Source organism: Eptatretus burgeri, chromosome 9 (genome assembly GCF_056783735.1).
Source record: "Eptatretus burgeri isolate ZD-2024b chromosome 9, Ebu_testis_v1, whole genome shotgun sequence".
Lineage (NCBI taxonomy): Eukaryota > Metazoa > Chordata > Myxini > Myxiniformes > Myxinidae > Eptatretus > Eptatretus burgeri.
The window spans coordinates 67,656,713-67,681,754 of NC_140969.1; the positions used below are offsets into that span (position 1 = coordinate 67,656,713).

The following is a 25,042-nucleotide window of genomic DNA, read 5'->3' on the forward strand; positions in this document are numbered from 1 at the left end:
TAAGTGGTTCTGGGGGCTTGGTGGGGCCATCAGCGAGGACATGGGAATGAGCTTTTTGTTTTCCTTGTGTACATGACATTAAAATACAGTGAATATGAATAATACCTGAACTGCATGTTCTGGATAATTACAGATTGAAGAAAAACTGGCTCATTTGACAAGCAAGAGGAAGGAAATGGTGGACAAATGGGAGGAGAGATGGGAATGGCTGAAACTAAGTAAGTAACCAAAAATTATCTTTGCCACCACTCACATGAGATAAGGTGTTGAGGCTTGTAGATGCTCTTTCCTTTATTTCATTGCATGCCTTAACTGGGGTGGTGCACTTTGTGACAGTATTGGAAGTTCACCAATTTGCACGTGACGCCAATGTGGCTGAGGCCTGGATTTTTGGCCAAGAGCCTTACCTTAAGAGCCATGAACTCGGCCTCAGTGTGGATGAAGTAGAAAAGCTGATCAAGCGTCACGAGGCCTTTGAGAAGTCGGTGCTAACCTGGGATGAGCGCTTCTCTGCCTTGCAGAAGCTCACTACGGTGAGAGCTCTGTTCATTTTAAACATTTTTTTTTCAAAAAGCAACGACATTATCACTGGTAAGACTGGTAAGTACAACATAAATACTTACAACAGTCTTTCCAGGTATTTTTCAGTGATTGTAAGTGTGCCACTGATGATTCAATTAGTCAAATGAAGCCAAGCCTTTAACTGGGATTGGAGGTGTTGATTTAACAAGGAACAAACTTAATGTGTTTGATGTTGTTTTTTCCTTTTGTTTTCCCACCACCTATCCAACCTCCTTACTCTTCTTTTTCTTTGCAATCTGAGTCCCTACCCTCACTTTTCTCAATTACTTTGATCCTCTTCCCACCTTTTGCTTATGTGGCAAGAATGCAAGTCCTCATCAAGGACATAGCCCCCAACTGTACCTTAAGGCATGTGTAGATTTTACATTTAAATAACCAAATAAATAAATAAATGTTTTAGAAAGGTAAAAGGTATATAAATGAATAAATAATTCAAGGTGGTATGTCAGCGTTAGTGATGACAATGTGTAAATAAATATATAATTCAAAGTTGTGTGTTGGCAGGGGAGATGGTAAATTGTATATAAATAAATAATGGTTCCTGAAAGCATATACAGTACTGTCCTGTACTATTCTCCTGCAAATATTTTTTTATTATCAAAATTTGGAAATATAATCGTGTTCCAAGACTTTTGTCTCCAATCTCAAAATTGTTTAACATGTGTCATACCCAGAGAGTATTGCATACATGCACTGAATATGAAATAAATGCATTAAGTCATTTTTGAGTGGAGGCTGTGGATGGACCAATGGATGGACATATGCCCAGTTGTCGGCTAAATAGAATATTGTCCCAGCCTGCAGTTGCAGAGTCTAATTGGTTATTGCTGCATATGACGTTTTTCCAAATATACAAGGTTCTTCAATTTTAACAAATAATTATTGTGCATTGTCGACTCCACATCCCATAGCTGAGACGTCCCATTAAACTATACCAGACCTCAGAGTAATTCATTTCAAGTTATCTATTTTTGTGTTTGGGTGATTTGCACAACAAAAAACACCATGTTGCTGGTTTCAATACTTTCACGCCCACTGAAAGATAATGTTTCAGTTTATGCTGGTTCGTTAGGGAACACCTAAGCCTGGTGTTGGCGTAGTGGTTAGGGTGGCGGCTTGGGATCCTAGGGTCCTGAGTTCAAGTCCCGTTGACCGCTGAATTAAAATACACCAGGAGGTTGACTCAGCCTGTCATCCTTCCGAGGTCGGCAAAATGAGTACCAGTGCACTGGTACGCGGGACACTGCATCAGCGGCATAGCCACGTCCAAACCAATGATGCAACCAGCAGCCACAGGCTGCACTCGATAGTGAGATATAGAGAAAGAGAGAGGGAACACCTAAAAGTGGCAGTTTTGACCTCCACCCCCCACCTACCACCCTTTCCAAACTTCCCACTCTTATCGTTATGCTCCATATTGAAAATATAAGCCTGGAAGACAAGCACCAGGATGTGGTTTACAATTGGCTATTATCCTTGCATAGATATATGTGAAGATTTTACTTTATCCAGAGAGTGAAACGTCTAAAAGCAATTTCATAATCAAACCAGATCAGCTCAGGGTATTTTTTTTTGTTGTCTTTCGATTTGTCTTTCAGCTCGTGACAATAAAGCTTTTATTTGTTGAAAGTGAATGATTAATGTGGATTCTCTTCCTGCTGACACAGTGGCAATAACAACCGAAGCTCCTTATAAGTTGGTTTCATATGAATGCTCAATCTTAAAACTTCTTTGTTTTATAAAAATAAAATAAAAAAAAAAATAAAAAAATAAAAAAAAAAAAATATATATATATATATATATATATATATATATATATATATATATATATATATATATATATATATATATACAGTGCTGTATGCTAGGTTCTTTACTTTGTTACTTGTGTGAACATGCCAACTAATTTAATTACTCCCAATTTTTTCTTTTAAATCCCCATGGACAGATTTATTATGTGTTGATGTTTTGAAATATGTGACCAAATATATAATCTGCCATCAGTATCAGAGGGTACAGATTGCTTAATCATGAGTGTGCAACACCTTCATAAAGACAATCATAAAGAAAGGATGATAAGTTTCCAGAAATATGACACATGATTTAAAACTATACCAACAAAAGTCATTTGTAAATTTATTAATACAAGAAGAAAACAAATAATTAATGGGAATAATTAAATCCAAAACTTTTGCAAAGCTCTGTCCACCATCTGACAACGGCAGCCATAAACATGCAATTTGAAGTCAGATAGCTTGTACAAACATCTATACAAATAAATGTCAGTGTTTGTCAGTCCGTCCATCAGTCTACCTGTCTGTCTCCTCCATAACTCCAAAACCATGAAACCTAGCGACTCCAAACCTTGCTTGCCTAGCAATGGAACTTCAAGGTAGTGCATGAGTGAAAATTGGTTGTTTGGGTTCATTTAAACACCCCTTTTGAAGATAATTAACAGCCTTATTTAATCGTCCTATATTAAGGCTCATCCTTGGTCACCTTGCTGTCCCTCATTGAGGTCTTAATTAGCTATTACTTTTAGACTGCTCAACGATGCCTTGACTTGCAACTGGCTACAATGGTTTCTTTATGATAAAGTTTTTGTTTCACTTTCCTCACTCATATCATCGAATGCCTGATTGTCATATCTACGAATCACTGGATACATTGCAATGCTTATAAACTCCTGGAGATGCCAGTGTTCGTGGCTTTATTTCATTTTCACACATGCCATAGCCTCCAGAATCTATTAAAGTAAGCCGAATTACAAAATTTAATCTCCATAATTGAACTTGGCAGCAGTTCTGGCTCCTAAAAAAAGTGTTCATTTATCCAACTTGGACATTGGGCATTTCTGGGGGCTGTTTAATATGGCAGTTCATTGCTTGCCAAGCCAGCCATTCCTTATCAACCGTTTCATTGGAGTGCTTCATTGAGTGTTTAAGCCACTTGGCGAGTGCTCTTCAATATTCGCACTGTCACTGAATACTTTATATTGATCGACTTGAACAATGGTCAGGACCACTTGCCTGCATTGGCCACGTGTTGCTCTGTGATTAAACAAGCGGTGGCTGGCTTACTGAAAATGTGTAATTTTATTTTACATGACATCTCCCCTTTTTCTACGATCATCCATTATACGACCCATAACTTTGGCATAGATAAATACAAATAGAAATTAAACGTTTCATTTTAAAAAGTTTCTTCAACCATTTCATGGAGTGCTTGGTGAAGCCACATGGCGCACATTCTTCAAGTTTCAATGACGATACCGTGGTTTGTTACCGGAGGTAGGAAGGCAAAATATATTATATGATCACAATGAGTAAAAAATGTTTTCAGTTCTTATGAAGTTATGAATCACCACATCTTGGCAGGAAAGCCAAGAGGTATGCATGCTCACTCTGTGTAGCCTAGGTTCGAATTCTGACCCAGCTATAAACTGTCATCCCAGTGTTTCACAGGCAGGGTGATTCATCAATGCATGTACTGTCTCCCAGATGAATGTTAAACTGGGTGTCACATCTGCCGGAATCTCTCACGCCTCTCTCTCCCTCCCTCTCCTCCTCTCAACTCTCTGCGTCTCTCACCCCTAACCCAAACCTCTCTCTTCTTCCCAACCCTACCCCCTCTCTCCCACCCATCTCTCTTTCCAACCCCTCTCTCTCTCTCTCAGTCTCTCTCTCCAACCCCTCCCTCTCCACCTCTCGAGCTCCCCCCCCTGTTGATGGGACTGGAGCATTATGAATCAGATTTGGAATGGGCCAAGTAGTGGGTTGCAAAGGTCACTGCATGTACGGGCATGCATGCATGCCTGCAGGCAGACCTTTGCCAGGTAAATAGCGTGGGTTTTAAATGCTTCCGCCACAGGTCTGAAAGTATCCACGTGTGTGTGTGTGTGTGTGTGTGTGTGTGTGTGTGTGTGTGTGTGTGTGTGTGTGTGTGTGTGTGTGTGTGTGTGTGTGTGTGTGTGTGCGCATACATACATACGTACGTACGTACGTGCAAGTTGCTGTTGCTGCCTGCTGTCTCCACATATGGGTGGGTTTCATCAGGAGGTGAAACAGAGACTGACCAGGTTTCAAAGTACAGTATCCACCTCCGTGTGTGTGTGTGTGTGTGTGTGTGTGTGTGTGTGTGTGTGTGTGTGTGTGTGTGTGTGTGTGTGTGTGTGTGTCCTTGATTGGTCGCGACATGTGTTGGTGTCAGAAGCTGGAATGGGGTCCTCCCAGGGTGGCTCAAAGTATCCACCCTCACTTCAGTAAGGGGTCACGATTAATGTTTCAAGCTGTGAAGTTTTCTGTTCTCAAAATTTTGTTCCGAAGGCTCTTTTGAGAATCGCCACTGAGCCCTGGACAGCTTCCAACTGTAGTTCGATTGTAGTAATATTCCCAGGGATGGTTTTTAATATCTCTGTGTAGTTCTTCGTCATCATTCCCGTAGCTCCAACTATCACTGGTACAACTTTGCTATTCTTCAGCTTCCAGGATCTTTTGCTTCATTATTGAGGTCTTGGTATTTGGTCATTTTCTTGAATTCTGCATTGTTTAGTCCAAAATCGCTGCTATTAACACCTCAATTAGCAATGTCTTCTTTTTCTTGTACCTTAGTGTGACATCTGGTTGCATTGCTTTGTTTTCGCTGTTCATGCTCTATGAGATCATTAGGTCATACATGAGTGGAACCTCTGTGTTTTCAGTGATTTTGTTTGGTTCATGTTCCCACATGCCTGGTGTTGGCTTAATAGCTGGAGTGGTGATCTTGGGATCCTTGGGTCATGAGTTAAAATCCTGCTTGGCTGTTGAATTAATATCAGGTGGGGTTGACTCGGCCTGTCATCATTCTGAGGTCAGCAAAATGAGTGTCAGCTTGCTGGTATCCTGTGTCGGAGTGGTGACCTGTCCAGGATTGTGCCCAATAGCCAAGGATACTACTACAGCAGCACCAATGCTCTGCACAGAGGATGGTCCCAATGGATGGATGTTCCCACAAATTCTCTTTGTTCATGTTACCATGAAAACATATCATTCTCTTTCTAATGCTACCTCCACCCCTCACCTTTCTCTCTTTCTTTCCCTTCTCCACCCACTTCACGCTGTTTCTTTGTGTCTCTCGCTGTCTCTGTCTCTGTCTCTGTCAGTCTGTCTGTCTGTCTGTCTCTCTCTCTGACACCCCCTCCTCACACCCTTCACTCTCACAGTGTATAGCAACGTTTGGTGAGGAGTCGATCTCCCCACCTCCCCCCCCCCTCCTCGCTATTCCCCTTCTCCTTCCGTCATCTCCTCTCCCTTTCCTCTGACTTCTCCTCTCCCCTCCCTTCCCTCCATCCTCTCCACTCCCTTCTCTCTGTCCTCTCCCCTACCTTCCCTCCATCCTCTCTGCCTTCTCTCCACCTCTCTCCCTCCCCTGCACCTTCCCTCTCTCCCCTCCCTCCTCTCTCTCTCCCCTCCCTCTCTCCTCTCTCCCTCTCTCCATCTTAATATCCCAATCAGCGAAGTGATGGGTTGTATTTGCTGGTATCCATTAAAACCTCGGGATAAAATTGTATCATTGTATCACTTTGCAAGAGTATGGAAATTTTTTTTTTTAAATAAATTCAGCTTTTTAGTTAAATTTGAATTGTGAATGTGAAAAGGGCCTGGTTCCCAAACTACACACCCTCTCTCCCTCTCCCTCTCTACCTCTCTCTCTACCTCTCTCTCTCTCTCTCTCTCTCTCATTCTGCCCATCACCACCACTACCCCCTCCCAATCTACTTCATTAACAATCCTTTTGAAGTCATTCAAACTCCTGGGTCTCACTTTCAGCCATGATCTTTCTTGAGCAAACCACATTTCAAAGTTGGCCTCCAAAAGCAACTGCTAACTCGGAATTCTATGTCATGCAAAGACCTTCCTTGGCACACCTGAACTTCTGTTCACTGACAAGTCCTTCATCCACAGTTTGATAGAGTACTGCTCTCCCCTCTGGGATGGCACCCCTGCTTCACATATTACTAAGCTTGACACCGTGGACACCAAGGCCTTCAAGATAATTATTGGAATCTCCCACGATGAAACTGAGTCTATGGGTCTAACACTTCACCATCACAGACAGGTCAGTGGTCTCTCTGTCTTCTATACTGCTTCCTTTCTGGTCTTGCACTCTCTACTTCTTCTGTGATTTGTCGCTCCCTCATTAGTTCCTCTTTTTTCCTGCCCTGTAGAACCAACTTCCACATTCTCTTCCATGTCATTCTTTCCTCCAGGTCTTGAAGACAGCTGTTCACCACCATCTCAGAATGTCCCCAATCCAAAACCATTATCTTTTCTACCGGCGTTAACCCCGCTCCACCAATCCCTCCACGCCCCATTCCCTTCTCCATCCAAATTTCAAGTTTTCTCTCTTTGGAGTTTTGTCCTGTATCTATCTTGCACACCCCATGCATCCTACCCATTTCTTCCCCACACCCTTTGTTTGTCAAAGTCTCCCTCTATATTGGCCTTCAACTCTGCTGTTAGTGTTTCCCCCCTCTCTCTACTGCTTGTTTTGTACTTTTGTATCCTGTTAGGTCCTGATCCGTTCAACATACTAGCTCTTACAAGAGCCTCGACAAAGTATAAAAATAAAATAAATTTTAAACAAGTTCGAATTGTGAACATACCCCGTGGGAGTTCATTCATACAACTCTCAGGTGAGTGACAGCAAGGATGACAGTTTTGAAATTTGGTAAGATTTTAATCACATCAGAAAAAGAAACTAGAACACCTCACAAGAGTGAGGCTAGTTTCATATCATCATTTGCGACTTAATTTTGCATTGGGCATCGCCCAGCACATTTAATTTATTTATTTTTAATAACAATTTTAAGAAAATGGGCCGAAAGGGCCGTTTCTCGGCCCAAAGGGCCGGAATCGCACTTTGGGCTCAGTTAATGCCTGGGGAGTGGTCTCTAGAATATACCTGTGAAGTTTAGTTCGGTTCAGTCCACTAATAACTGAGAAATAACAATTTTAAGAAAATGGGCCGAAAGGGCCGTTTGTCGGCCCAAAGGGCGATAATCTCACTTTGGGCTCAGTTACTGCCTGGGGAATGGTCTCTCGAATATACCTGTGAAGTTTGGTTCGGTTCCGTCCACTAATAACTGGGAAATAACAATTTTAAGAAAATGGGCCGAAAGGGCCATTTTTCGGCCCAAAGGGTGGGAATCGCACTTTGGGCTAAGTTATTGCCTGGGGAATGGTCTCTAGAATATACCTGTGAAGTTTGGTTCGGTTCCGTTCACTAATAACCGAGAAATAACAATTTTAAGAAAATGGGTCAAAATGGGCCGTCCTCGGCCCGAAGGGCCGCAATCGCACTTTGGCCTCACTTAATGCCTGCACATGTGTTTAGTATACGTTAAAATGAACTGTACACAAGAAAAGAGAGAACGCTAGGGACGCTTCAACCCCGTGGGGTCTTATACCCCACGGGGTTAAAATTGTTCTCCACTTGTGTTGAGAAATGTTGTCCTCAGTGACTTTGGACACGTTCATTTTCTGAGGAACGATTGGTGAGATGGCTAAAATTATCTATATAATATGGAATAGGCAAAGCCTAGAAGCGAACGTAGAATTGTTCTTTCATTCGCTTCTTAAATATATCAAATTAAAGTCTTTTTGCTATGAAAAAATTAATATTAACTTAACATTACCTTCACAACAACTACACCACCAAGAACAGGATCTCATCTGAAAAAATAAATACTAGAAACTAATGTAGTATTCTTCTTACATTCACTTCTGACTTTACCTATAACTTGTTCACAACTGTATACGCAATTTCCGGTTACTTCGGCCTGGATTCGGGATCAGCGATCAAATAACGTAAATCACGATTAAAAATTATTTTTTGATGATGCGGGAGATATCTTTATTAAAATCAGTGGAGGAAATATACACCATGTCTGATATTATTTGGGTCTTTCATGTCTACGACGATGCCTTTATCTCCCGGCATGCATCATTCCCCATGACAAAAACCAGAAACAAAAAAAAAAAACCAGAAACAAAAAAAAAAACAGAAGCAAAAGGGTCATAGCCAACGACACGGATTCACAATTGGCATGGTATTGTGTCGTTTTTGTTGTTTCCTATTCTCTCATGTGCATGCGTTAAGTAATATTCACAAGATAGAAATAAAACCCAATCGTGTTTATACACCGCACAGCGTTTAACAACAACCGGAAGCAAAAGGTCATAGCTAACGACACGGATTCCAAATAGCCAGGGGTATTGTGTTGTTGTTGTTGTTGTTGTTGTTGTTGTTGTTGTTGTTGTTGTTGTTTCCTATTCTCTCATGTGCATGCGTTAAGTATGAAGCTCACTGCGTTTGCTATTAATACTGAAGGACCAATTTTGTGCTCCGCCTCGCGGTCGCGTCACGTTTTTCTCGGTTCTGTGACCTGGACTGAAAGAAACTTCCTACCTGTAAGAGTGCATCGCACATGTCATCGTGCCAATAGTCAACCTTCAACTCTGAAGCATCCGTCTGTGACGGGGTTTCGGCTAGTGTGTAATAAGACCCTAATATCGCTTTATCCCTCAGTAACCCATTTTGGAAATGTCTTGTCCTGCAATTTGTGTGTTCACCAATGCCATTTACAAATCACAGCAGTAATAAAGCAGTTTGATGGCATATTTTATCGTTGAATTTTCACACTTTCTCTGCATACCTTTTTTAGCTGGAGTTGCTAGAGCTCAGACGGCAACAGGAGGAAGAAGCAGCCAAGCAGAGACTGATTGCTGAGGAAGCAGAGAAACAAAGGTAATTCATCTTCATAACTTGATTTAGTGAACCTGTGATCATCAGAACCTTTTGTGATTGCCTTTATTTGGTGTAATTGAGTCTTTAATCTTACGTTGTTATGTAGTTTGTGTAAATATTTGCAAATGACGAGGAAAGTCAGACTGAAAGCAGGCAATCGGCCTTTCACACAAGGCAAGTACTTCGTGCCATGTTTGCAGTGTTGTGACAATGTATAAACTGCTCCATTTGTCTTTCTAAGATTCAATTCCATGAGATCTTTGACATCAAATTAGTTTGTTGTGCTCTTTTAATAAGCTGCAGTCAGGATGTTTTTCTTGTATTATTCAACAAAGATCTAAGTTTAATATTGACAACCTCATTTAACAGCATCTGGTCTTATTATTAGCAAGCAAGTCAGGGTATTTGGAATGTTGTACTATATGATATATCAACAGCATGAAGTGAAATTCTGTCATCATTTTGCAAATAATAACAAACATGTTCTTGATGAACTAATCGCTGTTATTTTTTTTGTACAAGTATCAAGGCTCATATATAATTAAGAGCAAAACAATGTGGGACTATAGGTCAACAGACACATTGAGGCAAAGAGAAAACAATGGGACAAAAACAAATGGATGTACCACAGCACAAGGAAAGGAAATTCGAGGAGAAAGGTGAGAACAGTACTTCTGTTCTCACTCATCTGCGATTATAAATTATTTTTAGCATGAAGTCACTATCGACTTGTTCCCTTGATTGCATGCACCACTCAACCCGGTTTGAAAACTGCTGCTGCCCCGGTACTGCATTTCAATGTAATTTAGCCATCCCAGTTTGGTCTGTCGCATCAAGCTAATGCACATTTTCCCTTTACCCTTTACTAAAGTGAGTGGACTTGAAATGGGATAAGGATTGGCCATTCAGATGATGAGTGGGTTTCTACATTTCAAGTCAAAATGAGAGAAAAGTGGACATTGATTGGCCCATGAAAATTTTTCTTTGGGGCTTTTTAAAAGCATTGCATTGGCAGAAGAGAGGGGTTGCAAAATATTAAGAAGACGAGATGTGAGTTTATCTCTAAGCAACAAAACATATTCAAGGTCTGCAATTGCTCATAGACATAGCATTGCTCTCGGGCCTAGCAGCTCAGCTCAGACCACAAACTCGACTTGCAATCTCGGTTGGGCTATGTAGAGGTCTCAGCGCTTGCAGAGTAAGAACCCCCCACATCCATAAAAAGCGTACACTGAATTGAAAACTGAGCTTTTCACGCAGTGGGGAGCTGTGGGACAACGGGTCGGGGCAGCACAGTTTTCAAACCGAGTTGAGTGGTGCAAAAAAGCAATGCATTAAAGCAGTACAACCAATCTCTACACAATATGTTTGATACCTACACATCACTGTATGTCTTTCTTTTTATGAATCATTTTGACATAATTTTACATGGTAATTCATCGGAATAGACATCATAAGAGATTGTTTTTTAAACCGTAGATTCGTGGTTGTTCTTCACATGCCATCAAAATATATTGCATGTTTTTTTATGCCTCCGCTGACAAAACCACCGGAGGTATTATGATTATGTTTTCTGTTGTCCGTCCGTCCATCCATCTGCATGTCGATCCATTCTAATTTTCTCTTTTGTCTCTGCAACTGTTTAGCAGATTGACAGGAAATTTTAACCATAGGTATGATGACTCATGTAGAATGTTTAAATGATAATTAATTATAACAGAACAGGTCATGTGGTGTGGCAGCCATGTTAGAAAAAAGGAAAAATCTCTGAAACTGCTCCATGGGAAAAAAATTGAAGCTTGGCACGTGTGAAGTATTCCCCAAATGAAATGAGTGATTTTTTTTTGATGATGTCATAGGTGGCTTCGTTATGATGTCATAATTGCAGACATCAAATGCTTTATCTGATCAGTATGAAAATTTTTGAGGGTCATCTAGGGCTAAATTGTATGGGGGGGGGGGGGAATTGATGACATCATCAGTCACGTGGTTCAGCAACTATGATTTTTTTTGAACAATAAACCTTTAAAAATCATCTTCTCTAGAAGAGCTTGATAGATCGAGGGGAAACTTCACCCACATGTTCCCCAAGCGTTGGAGACACCAGGGTGTTCACAAATAATTAATAGGTCACATGGTCTGGCAGCCATATTGAATTGAAAGAAAATTGTAACAAAAATTATTTCTCTTGATCCGCTTCATTAATCGACGTGTAATGTCGCAATTATGATCTAGTCGTGTTGGGGAATATAAGTTTTAAATTTTAACCTGATCAGATATGTGGTCTGGCAGCCAGAATTATTTAATATATTGAATCTGGGTTCAGGGATTTAAATCAAACTTGGTACAAGAATGTATATAATAATGATGTAATAGTGCGTGCATAGGCATATCTGGTGATGTCAGAACTTCGAAGAGTGCCCTTCTCGTTTGGTTGTTGTTTTTCTTTCTGATGTATGAATAAAATGTTTACTGTTGAAGGTATTGTTGACTGGACATGAGACTGTGACTTAGAAGGCACTTATATGTGCTTCCACCTTTTGAAAATATTATTTGAGATTTATTTCTTGATCATAGTACAGCTAACTGTCTTTTTTCTCAGTCAGCTTATGCCAATGAATTAGTGCTCATAAAATCTTTAAAATCCAGACATAAATATCTGAATTCATGCTTTTCCATGAGCCTTGATCTTGTAGAAAGGGAGTGCATACCTCTGCCTGGATACAGATTTGGATCTTCACCGAAATCTAATCAATTCGTCCTTGTCACACACATCACCTGTCCACCAAGTTTTGTTCAGACCCATCAACATATTTTTGAGATATTGTGCTACATATTGTTTTTGGACCTATCTCGCAATGGTGAAGAATCACTTTAAAAATTCTCGTATCCTAATCCGGATCGTCACCAAAATCGAATCAATTCGTCTTTGTGAAACACACATCCTGCCCACCAAATTTCGTATGAATCCATCCACAGCCTTTTCAGATATCTTGCTCGTAGACAAACAGAGAGACAACCAGACAGGGGTGAAAACATAACCTCCATCCACCTTTGGTGGCAGAGAAAACCAGAATGAAACTCGAGAGCGCATACCTCCACCAGGCTGAACAGTTTACATTTTATATCCCACCAATAGGCCATATCTGGATCAGGACCTTAACCAAAATCGAATCGGCTTTTTCTTATCACATACCCAAATCATCCTCCAAGTTTTGCCATAATTTTTTGAGATATCATGCTATATATCCTTTTTGGCCCAATCTCTCAATAGTGAAAAATTATCTTAAAATGATTGGATGCCGATTCAGATCCAGATCTTCACCAAAATCGAATCAATTCACCCTCATCACACACCCAACCTGTCCAACAAGTTTCGTCCGAATCTGTCCATAACTTTTTGAGATATCCTTTTTATACTGCATATCACTTTTAGCCCTAATGGTGAAGAATCATTTAAAATTATTAGATATGGATCCAGATACGGATATATAATTACCAAAATATAATTAATTTGTTGTTGTCGCACACCCATCCTGTCCACAAAATTTCGTCTGAATCCTTCCATAAGTTTTTGAGGTATCCTGCTCACAGACACAGACAGGAGTGAAAACCAAACTCACAGACAAAGCTGAGGTGGTGCAGATAAAAATTAAAGCATTTTGTTAAGTCTGAGATCCTCCTCGTTTTGTTGTTGCATCATCTACTTTTGGTGTAAAAGTAATGTTAGAAAACTTTCAATGTGGCCCAAAACGACTCGAAACCTCCTTTTAACCTGCCAAAAAGAAGTGTTTTAAATGAATACTTTGGATTCATTCAGATCTATTTGGCTATATCTTAAAAAAAAGTCAAATTGCTTTATCGCACACTGATCACATCCAACAAGAGCATATAAGCTCAGTCCTGGAATAAATACAGCTTCACAAATTCAAGCAAGCACAATGTACATTTCTTTTAATAATTATGTTTTCATCTTTGTAATTGTGATTTTTGTTTTGAAACAATACATTATTTTTTTATTTTCTCTATTTTCTCTTTTATTTTAATAATTCCTTCATTCTGTACAGGGTGGAAAAAGTTGAAGCTGAGAAAGCAGCTGAGATGGCATTGCAAAATGGACTTTCTGCCACAGAGGTGAGATCAGAGTCAAGGTGGAGGTCGGGGTTCATGAGAGGACAGTCAAGGAAGGACTCTGTTGTACAAGCACAGTCTTTGCTACCTAACAACTACAATTACATAAATTAGAACCGGCATTCCCACCCTCCAGGCCCTATGGGGCAGGACTGCACATCTCAGCCAACCTACAGTGGGCAATTTAAAGTGGTGATATTTCCACAAAGTGATACTTTCTTCTGGAGACACTGAACACTTGAAAAAAGTTGGGAGACACTGCAACCATATTTGGCCTTGCTGGATCACACAAATGTTTTTATGATATATAATACCAAAAGGCCAAGTGATCAATTCTGAACTTTTCAGCATGCATATATATATATATATAATATATATATATATATATATATATATTATATATACTGCATACTGTATGTATTGTTATAGTTGTGGGGGTAGATTGAGGAATTTGATGGGAAAGTTAGGATTGGATAGAGTTGCTTGGTCCGTGGACGTGTAGGAGACATCTCGATGTAAATTAAGTAGGGAAACTATGAGCTTAAGTGTTACGTGTCACCACACGGGGGTGGTGTGGTGTTAAGTAGATAGGGATTAAGGATAATTTCCCCCAGTATGTTATTGCCCCCCTGTGACTGATTCCTACATTTTTGCATTTACTAGCCAGCCATGAGGGTGTTACATTTTTGTAACAACAACAACCATGACAACTGAGCTGCACGACAAAGCAGGCAAGAGGTCCCACCTTCCCGGGTTTCGTGCCAGCAAGCCATGCCTGGAGGTGGATGATTGATAGGCGTGACATTGCAGGGAGATCAGAAGTGAATGCACGAGAGGGGCATGACGTCAGAAAGATAGATGAAGAGCAGTTGGTTTTTGGCTGAGTTGAGTTCGGTGAAGGGATGCACACGGTCGAGAGAGACGAAGCTCGGAGATGGCCTGTAAGAACAGGGCATTCCAGGTGGCTTTCCTTCGACGCATAAAGAAGACGGCATGATTCTCATATTCCTGCTGAGGCAAATTGGCTAGCGTGGTGGAGCAAGACGCGAGCCATTGACTTTTGGCTGAATTGTGTGGGATCAGCAGCAAAGCCTCATGTCAAGCCATCAGGGGAAAGAGACGGTGCCATTCTGCAAAGCTGCGGCATCAGTGAGGACGATCGACACAAGAAGCTGCACGGTGGTCTCTGAGCCCTGACATTGAATATCGTCACACAAATTACCTCACTTACATTTTTGGCCCAGAGGCAGCTCGGCACCATCCTTGGGCATGTCTACCTATGCAGGCCCTAGTGCATCGATTGCAAAGTTCAACAAGTCTGGAGACGGCGATGGTTCACGAGCAATGTACACGGTTCGCCTTTTTTATTTTTTGACCTTCGAGGGGACGCCACGGGCAAACTGGCGGGAATCGGGAAAAACGTAAATGACGAAAGTTGTAGTAATCAAAGAGCACTACAAATCGACCATGAATTGCGAAATCCTAAACATAGTTCGCCTTTTTTATGGCGGGAATCAGGAAAAACGTAAATGATGAAAGTTGTGGTACTCGAAGAGCACTACTTGCATACCAACTTTCATTCGAAACAGTTGAAAACCCGAGGAGCTCGATGCCCAATTTATTGATTTTTTTGACATTTTCTAAGTTCGTGACCTTGGGATGAAAATGAAAAATCGAGCTCTATGGGGCTATGCAGGTGCCATTGGGCTAATCAAATACAGAAACCCCTGCCAGATTCGACAAACCCCCTCAGAGAAGATGTAACTTGAAACCAGCTACCCCCTAAAAACACATGTTTTTTGGGCGTGGCTCCGCCCATAATGGGCGCAGAATGCCCATTCTCAGGAAAACACAACTTGATCATGATATAAATCTCCCACCAAAATTTTATCAGGATCGGCTCAAAACCCACGGAGCTATGCTCGGGACAGACAAACAGACAGACACACACCAATAACGAATATAGTGGTCACTTACTGACTTGTGAACCAATAGAGACAATCTTTGGACAAAGCTAAGTGCCAGAATAAAGGGAGGATTTGCTTTTCTTTCGATTTCCCCTTGTCTGGATTTAATTCTGTGTGTAGCGGGCTGGTCGGTGTTTACCGCCCATACACCACAATTGGGTCGGCGGGATTAACCTTAACTGGTCAGATCCACGACTATGTGTATATATATATATATATATATATATATATATATATATATATATATATATATATATATATATATATAACATGGCTAAAAGTATGCGGACACCCCCTTGTAATTAGTGGATTCGGCTATTTCAGCCACACCCATTGCTGACGTGTATAAAATCAATCACACAGCCATGCAATCTCCGTAGACAAACATGGCAGTCGAATGGGCCGTACTGAAGAGCTCAGTGACTTTCAACGTGGCACTATCATGGGATGCCACCTTTCCAAAAAGTTAGTCAAATTTCTACCCTGCAAGAGCTGCCTGGCCAACTGTAAGTGTTGCTTTTGTGAAGTGGAAACGTTGAAAAGCAACAACAGCTCAGCTGCGATGTGGTATGCCACACAAAAGTCAAAGAACGGGACCGCCAGGTGCTGAAGCATGTAGAGCAGAAAAAATTGTCTGTCAGCGCTTGCAACACTCACTATCCAGTTCCAACCTGACTCTGGAAACAACGTCAGCACAAACACTGTTCGTTGTGAGCTTCATGGAATGGGTTTCCATGGACAAGCAGCTGCACACAAGCCTAAGATCACCATGCACAATGCCAAGAGTCGGCTGGAGTGATGTAAAGCTCACCGCCATTGGACTCTGGAGCAGTGGAAACGCGTCCTCTGAAGTGATGAATCATGCTTCACCATCTGACAGTCTGACGGACCAATCTGAGTTTGGCGGAGGCCAGGAGAACGCTACCTGCTCGAATGCATAGTACCAACTATAAAGTTTTGTGGAGGAGGAATAATGGTCTGGGACTGTTTTTCATGGTTCGTGCTGGGCTCCTTAGTTCCAGTGAAGGGAAATCTTAATGCTATAGCATACAATGACATTATAGACGATTCTGTGCTTCCAACTTTGTGCAACAGTTCGGGGAAGGCCCTTTCATGTTTCAGCAGGACAATGCTCCCATACACAAAGCTAGGTTCACACAGAAATGGTTTGTCGAGATCGGTGTGGAAGAACTGGACTGGCCTGCACAGAGCCCTGACCTCAACCTCATCAAACACCTTTGGGATGAATTGGAACGCCGACTGTGAGCCAGACCTAATCGCCCAACATCAGTGCCCGACCTCACGAATGCTCTTGTGGCTGAATGGAAGAAAATCCCCGCAGCAATGTTCCAACATCTTGTGGAAAGCCTTCCCAGAAGAGTGGAGGCTGTTATCGCAGTCCAGGGGGACCAGCTCCATATTAATCCCCATGATTGTGGAATATGTTGGACAAGCAGGTATCCACATATATATATATATATATATATATATATATATATATATATATATATATATATATACATAATATGTATATATATATATAAAAAAAAAAAAAATATATATATATATATATATATATATATATGTCGAAACATGTGGAGTGTGATGAGCACTCCGCCAATCCCCATTGGATACATTATGTTAAGATATATTTCACTAAGAATGCAATTTCTATGTATTGATAAAAAGTACCATTTATTTTTCAATGTGGGATGAAATAAAAGAGGTTTAGCAGGATGGCCTAGAGGTACGCCTCCTCACCTCTGAGCTGTCTAGCCTGGGTTTAAATCCTGACCAAGCTATAAACTGTCATTCCAGTGTTTTACAGGCAGGGTGATTTGTCAATGTGTGTGCCATCCCTCGGATGAAAGTTAAACTGGCATCCATCCCGTCAGCCGACATTAGTTGGTGGACGTTAAAGATCCCATGGTGTCCTTCATGATGAGTAGGTGAGCTATTGCCAGCTCCATTGCCAAATGCAAAAGTCCTGCCCTAACTACTTCATCGAGCATCAGGTCTGGTTAACTAGTTTCTGAAAGATTTGGACCAAAAACTTCATCCGGCCAACGCCACAAGATCATCGGAATAATTGTGGCTGTTAAAGAAGAATAAGAAGAATAAGAAGGATGAAATAAAAGGTTGCTTTATAAAGGCAACATAAAATGTTTCGATAAAGACATGGGAAAGAGAGAAGCAATGTAAGAAAAGGAAATTCTGCTGATGCTGTTATTGGTACTGTTTATTGTCCCTCCAGCCAACAGCAGGTGATGAGCTGGTGAAAGATACTGATCATGTGGAAACAGGTACAAAAGCCTCACCAGATGCAGAGCAAAAAACAGCAGGCAGTGGGGCAGATACCCTAGCTGAGCAGACCTCCGCTACATTGCCCACCAAATTAACTACAGAGCTTCCAACGGAAGGCTTTTTGAACCGAAAGCATGAGCGAGAGGGACTCAACAAAAAGGCAACTAACAGGTCTGGAATGGAAGATTTTGGATGCACTTTATATTCCTTGTTTTTGTTTTCCAAGATGCCACATTTTTTCTCTAAATTTTATTTTATGTATTGCTGTAATTTTTATTGTCACCAAGCCTTTCTGTGTTGAATGATTAAAGGGTACAATTTGGCTTGTTTTATACATGTCAATCTTGTTTAATTCCTGTTTTACAGGTCTTGGAATACTGTTTACTGCGTGCTTGTCGGAGGTCAAATGGCATTTTACAAAGACCAAAAGAGTGCCAGTTCTGGTGTGACGTTCCACAGTGAGATGCCGCTGCCCCTTGCTGGCTCTACCTGTGAAGTGGCCTCTGACTATAAGAAGCGCAAAAATGTCTTCAAGATCAGGTAAAATTCATAAATTTAGTTCTTGAGATGGATGGGCAGAAGTATAGTATTTCATAGAATGTATGAATATTTAAGTGGGTATGCTTGAAATATATGAACAAAAAGCACATTGTGACTCATTGTTTTAAGACCTAAAAAAGTTATATATATATATATATATATATATATATATATATATATATATATATATATATATATATATATATATATATATATATAATCTCATAATTTTGCATGCCCTGTCCCTTGTAGTTTGATTGTGTATTTATTCTTATTTTGTAATGTGTGACCATTAACATATAACTTACTTAAGTAAAGTTATTGCATATTTTTGGCCTCTCCATCTCTCCCCAGACATCTCGCCCTCTCCTTCTTCCTCCTTTCCCCTCTTGACCCCACACACCTTTTTTTCTTCTTACTCCTCTCCTCCTTTGGCCTTTTCTCAGTTTTATAAACATTTTATACGACACCAAAATTGCACAATTCATCGTATATTTTCTTGCTGCCTTTTAGAAAGTTGTTTATTTTTTCCCAAACGTCGTGGGAGTCTATAAATCTGAAAGACTTCAGGGAACATGTCTTCATCTTTTTCAGACAACTTGCTGTTTTTCCCCACCTTCTCCACAGGCTTAGTGATGGAAATGAGTACTTGTTCCAATGCAAAGATGAGGTAAAATATACTTTCATAATTTCTCAATTTATTTCCTTTACTATTCATTTTGTACTCCAGATAGATTTCTGGAAATTCTCATTGTTTGTGGTCAGAGACTCTTGGGCAGATTTGTGATTTGATTCGGCATTGGCATTTGTAGTCATGGAATATATTAATGTTTGTTCTCAACCATTGCTTTTTTCTCTATTTCTAACCCATTGACATACAGGATGAAATGAATGCATGGATCACCACTGTGAACACAGCCATTTTGGCAGCAATTGTGTCCGAAGAGGTTGAAGTGACCACCGGACGTGGTCAGACCTTGCCTGTTGGCAGCACACAGGGAGCTGGGGACGCAAGCCCAGGCCGGCGAGACAAAGAGAAAGAGAAGCGCTTTAGCTTATTTGGAAAGAAGAAGTGATGGTGCTTCACTTTTAACCACTATACACATTTTTGTTCCATGATGTTTCTTATTTTATTTTATAGTTCCCCCACCCCCCCCCCCCCAAAGCATTCATGTAATGCATTACTTTGCTTTGATCAAGTAAGATTTTCTGTTCATTACTCACTTTCATGAGTCATTCATGCCTAGAAATAATACAGTTCTTTACTTCTTCTCCTTTATTCTTAATTGACTACACACATGATGATGTCGCAATGTTATGATGTCATACAATACGTCTACAAGATGTCACAGCATGCCTGTGGCATAAAGAAGGAATGAGAAGGTGTAAGAGTCTGATGGAATGTATTGGCTTCAATCCTGGCTGCACTGGATTTGTAACAGCAGATGTGCTTACTAAGTATGCATATATCCAGGCAGCTCTGCTTGGCAGATTATATGCTTTAGTTGAATATATTTTAGAATGTCTTCAGGTTTTGTGCTTGTTATGTCTAATGACAGTGCAGTGCATTGCTCAGGTTCAGATTACGTAAGAAATTGCTCGTTTTGGTGGGATGCAGTCAGTGTGTAATAAAGGAGGTGTGAGGATGTATAGAAGTGAATGTAAGGGCAGCACACACTTTAATGAGCATGTTTCTTGTGATCATTTGGAGATTTTGTGCAGCATGGCCTCGTTTTAGTACTCTGAGAACAAAACCAAAACCACTATTATCTGCCAGCAGCTTTCCCATTGGAAAGGGAGTTTTCCACAATCTGCATATGCAAAGGTGCTGAACTTAGTTTTGTTAACTCAACCGAGTTATGTCTTCACTTAGAAGGCTTATCCAGATCCACTTCTTTCGTTTGACTAGTACCCATTTGGTTAAAATGCACTTCTTTTCCATTCCCCCTGAGCTCATGACACAGAGTCTGCATGTCACAGCTGCCTGATTGCCTTGACCATACAATGTACCCTCTCGTACACTGTGGCAAATTGTACTTGCCTGAGGATGTCCAACAACTTTACTTGGACTTGTATGTAGAGGACACAATGGTCTCTGTTCATATATGAGAGAGAAGTGCACTCAGTGAGGATTTTTGGCTTATCCCGTAGCGCTGGAGTTGTTTTAGCTCTTGTAACTTTTCGTGATTATGAAGCTGCCTCATGCTATGATATTTACTATGACACAAGGCCTGCAGATGGCTGTGACAATGACTGGAAGTCAGCTGATAATTGAGCTGTTATGTTGTAGAATCTCTCATATCTTCTTTTAAACCATTCAGTATCATAAACGTTTAAAATCATCATGTGGTTGTCTTTTTGTATTGATTTTAGTCACATTTATGGCAAAATTTGTCTTTCTTATGACACCAGCATTACATTTTAGAAAAAGTCCACCTTTAAAGGGCCACTGACATGGAGAATTACACCCCGACCCACCTTTAATGATAAAACAAAAAGGCATCTTTTTGTTGAAATATTGACCAAAGTTGGTGGGAATTATTTTGAAAAGTAAGCCAGATATAAGATTTCAAAACGACCAACACCCTGCCCTTTCTGTACCCCATCGAGCAAAAACTGGTCGGCCATGTTGTAACGTCGAGGCATATATGGGAAAGCGATCGGAATGGAGACTGAATGGGAGCATCGGAGAAGGCGGCCACATTATGGGTGGTGCATCAGAGGACATATTTAAAAAGTGGAATGTGGATGTGGACTTAAAACAATATTCTGATTTATATGGAATAGATCAACAGAGCACCAGTTGTAGCTGACTATGGATAAACAAACATAATGGCGACAGCCTTTTATGAAATAAAAATGTACTTTTAATATTTCTCCACACCAGCCCCTCAAAATGGCACCCAATACGTTACACATGGGGAGACGCAAGACGCAACAACAAGATAATTGGCAAAGCATTTTTCACTCGAACAAAATACAATCAAGTATAGAATTGTGCTATCGGTTTCAGAAAATGTGCAACGTCCTTTTCGTTCGAGGATTTCGCAGCAAACCCAATGGAAAGCTGAATGAAGAGAAAATAAACAAGATCCATGTCAAAGAAAAATTAAAAGGGAGCAAGAAAAGAGTGTCAACTGAGGATGAATGGTGAGTGACAATTGATAGAACCCAATCGGAGAGTCTTATTGTCTCCCTAAATTGTAATGTATTGGGACACTGTTTTGGGGAATCTGTGTTGTAAAGTTGACCCCTTGTTGGTGAAACAGAGCTCATGAGAGACACCCCCCCCCCTTTCCTTTCTGAGGCTGACGATGTGTGTACTTGTGCAGAAATTTAGTTTAGCTGTGTTATGCACTTTACGACATCTCTTCATATTGGTAAAATGTGCAGTTAACCCTTGTGGAAGAAGACCCTAACACTTTCCCATCCTTATTGTGGAAAACAACCTTCAACTTATATAATTTCCAGTTTCTTCCGCAGAGTGATCTTTTCCCAATGAGTGGAGCATTTGACTAGTGGGTAAGCTATTAACATGGGGGGGGGGGGGGGAGGGGGTATCAAAATTGTTTTTGAAATGATGGATTATTGATGTGGGTTATTCAAATGTCGGTTATTGAAATGATAAGTTATTGGAATGGTAGCCTGAGTGGGTTCTTGAAATGGAAGTTAACATGGACACTTTGATACATTTGATGAGTTTCATTCATGTTTTTGGGGATTTTTCCAAAACATTAAGCCAAAGTATGTGAGCATGTCAGTGGCTCTTTAAATTACATTTACTGGACAATTTAGTTTTATGCTGGGATTGTCAATGTGCTGCACATGCTGCTGTTGTATGACTTGCTAAAATACATTCTCTTAGCCTGGGCACATTACATGATAGGATCGCTTGGAGAGGAATAACAATCGGAGTAAATGCAAAAGATGTTAAAACGCTCAATAAAATTGTACACTTCGATCTGTCGTGATTTCCTCAATACAGTTCATCTTTTGTGATTGTTTTGTAAAAAACACAAAAATACTCGTTTTCAAGCCCACTGGAGGCCGTGATGATGATAGGTCATTGGATGGCAGTAAATAAGACCAGCTGAAACCCCGTCACAGACGGATTCCGTTCATTCAACCACCCTCACCAGCTCACCCACACTCGAGGGATATGGATTGGACAGGGTGTGCTTGCCCCAGCCTACACATCCCCCACCCCTGCCCCATTCCCCCTCGCCCCTGCCCCCATTCAATTTGCTTACCCCCGCCCAAAAATGTAATTACCCCGGCCCCGCCTCTTCACTCCCCGCCCCGGGTCTCTTGATTCCCCGCCCCACTTGCCCCCGGGCCCCCACCCCCTGTCCACCTCCTCACACTCAACTCTGCCTAATTCAACACAGCCCCGCCCCATTTCCCCCTTGTCTCCCGCTTTCAATTTGCTTACCTACGCCCAATAATTTGCTTACCTTGCCCCCCACTTCTTCACTCCCTGCCCCCGTCTTCATCCCCCGCCCCCGTCTCTTCATCCCCCGCCCCCCCCCTCTTCACTCCCTGTCCCCGTCTCTTCATCCCCCGCCCCCGCCTCTTCACTCCCAGCCCCCACCTCTTCACTCCTCGCCCCCATCTTAGTGTTTATTCTGCTTCAGAGTTGAAAGTTGACTATTGCCACTATGCGCGTTGCACTCTTACAGGTACGAAGTTTCTTTCAGTCCAGGTCACAGTACCGAGAAAAACGTGACACGACCGCGAAGGAGGAGCACAAAATTGGTCCTTCAGTATTATATAGATACTGTATATGTGGAGGACATACAGGTGTAAGTGAGAATATGCAACCTAATATTCATAATGGAAAATGTATTTGAGAAAAATCGATATTGCTCTGGGTAATAGAAGGGAGGGGGAGAAAGAAAGGGCAGTGATACACTTGCCAGCACCCAAAGAATGCCTACATGGCTACAAACTTATGGTCATGGTGGTGCAGTATAGGGCGTCCACCAGAACTGAAAAGCAGGCTAACACAATACCGTTGCATACCTTGAACCGAGTCAGCCACAACTTGGTCCTGAGGTTAACACTGTATCAGTGCATGTGTAAAAAATAGGAGGGAAGGGAGGTTTGGGTTGACGGAGGTGGGATCCACATACTGTATGACTTCATTGGCAAAAACAAAGTTTATGTATGTACCGTTTCTTGTCACCAGTTTCAGAGATTGTGTGTACTTACTTATTATCCCATCTTTTATAAATGCAAGAATCGTAGCATGTTTTGTGGTAGATATGGGGAGGGGGTAATCAGAAAGTGACAGGCAGCTATCGATAAAGCTAATAGAGTTTTTGGTTGTATTCGTAGGGGGATAAATTATCTATCTATAATTCCAGCAATGTGTGTGTGTGTGTGTGTGTGTGTGTGTGTGTGTGTGTGTGTGTGTGTGTGTGTGTGTGTGTGTGTGTGTGTGTGTGTGTGTGTGTGTGTGTCTGTGACCGCTGTTTCTCGACAACCGCTGGTCCGATCTAATTGAAACTTGCCAGATATATTGCTGGGGACCTGAGGATGTGCCTTTTCAAGGTTTGATATTAATCGGACAAGTGCTTCCCAAGTTATGGCCATTTATTTACCAACCAATGACAGGAACCGTTGCTGCGGCCATTTTATATCAACCAATGACAGGAAGCGTTGCTGCGTAGCCGTGGTCGATGGTGAAGAGAAACTCAGCCGTGTTTGCCATTACAGGTTTCTCTCTCCTCTCCTCTCCTCTCCTCTCCTCTCCTCTCCTCTCCTCTCCTCTCCTCTCCTCTCCTCTCCTCTCCTCTCCTCTCCTCTCCTCTCCTCGTTTTTCCTTGTGAAAAGGCAAAATACGTTGGCGCTAATTGAATAACCATTTATTAAATGGGGATGGAGGCCATTAAAAGCCTCCATATTCTTGCCCTGGACGAGGAAACAAAGAAGAAGCGCCGTTTCCTCAGCGATGTTGTTTGTGAAGAGGTGCTAACGAGATAAAGGTGTGTACAATGCACATGGAGACGATTTTTACTATTATATATTTATTGAAGAAAAATTGTTCCAAAAATAATTTATCAATAAAAGTGCACAACTTTTTTTTCCAATTGTCAAAACGCTGTGGCCTTTGGAAGTGTTAAGGAATTCAGCTCCACTCAGTATGCTTGCCAACGAAATACATCTCAATTTGGTGGTAAAAACGATTCACAACGACGGGTTTCCTTACTCATTGCTCTGCAGTCTGCATTCAACCCCTTCATTTGTCATCTCATTGACCTCATTTCATCTATCTATAATTCCAGCAGTGTGTGTGTGTGTGTGTGTGTGTGTGTGTGTGTGTGTGTGTGTGTGTGTGTGTGTGTGTGTGTGTGTGTGTGTGTGTGTGTGTGTGTGTGTGTGTGTGTGTGTGTGTGTGTGTGTGTGTGTGTGTGACCGCTGTTTCCTGATAACCACTGGTCCGATATAATTGAAACTTGCTAGCTATATTGCTGGGGACCTGAGGATGTGCCTTTTCAAGATTTGATATTAATCGGACAAGTGATTCCCAAGTTATGGCCATTTATTTACCAACCAATGACAGGACACGTGCTGCGTAGGCGTGGCCGATGCGCCATTTAGTTACCAATCACAGGACACGTTGCTGCGTGGGCGTGGCTGCGTAGGCCGGTGCACGGCCGGCCGACGATGATGTCACGTGCCGTGCTGGTTACGATGGGGATCGATCGGTGCCTTAGTTACCGTGGGGT

The 25,042-nt window shown here is 41.4% G+C and overlaps 1 protein-coding gene across 2 annotated transcripts in view; it reads left to right on the top strand.

Annotated features, from left to right (window-relative positions):
• Positions 1–22,272, top strand: part of LOC147020275 (spectrin beta chain, non-erythrocytic 1-like) — a 264,618-nt gene extending 242,346 nt beyond the window's left edge. For both annotated transcript variants that reach the window (XM_085895518.1, XM_085895519.1), the window contains 8 exons: positions 134–218; positions 337–533; positions 9,287–9,369; positions 13,437–13,503; positions 17,722–17,942; positions 18,138–18,311; positions 18,939–18,981; positions 19,193–22,272. In XM_085895518.1, the coding sequence (XP_085751644.1) occupies positions 134–218; positions 337–533; positions 9,287–9,369; positions 13,437–13,503; positions 17,722–17,942; positions 18,138–18,311; positions 18,939–18,981; positions 19,193–19,387 (1,065 nt within the window). In that variant the 3' untranslated portion in view covers positions 19,388–22,272. The remainder of the gene's footprint in view (positions 1–133; positions 219–336; positions 534–9,286; positions 9,370–13,436; positions 13,504–17,721; positions 17,943–18,137; positions 18,312–18,938; positions 18,982–19,192) is intronic.
• Positions 22,273–25,042: the final 2,770 nt, after the last annotated feature.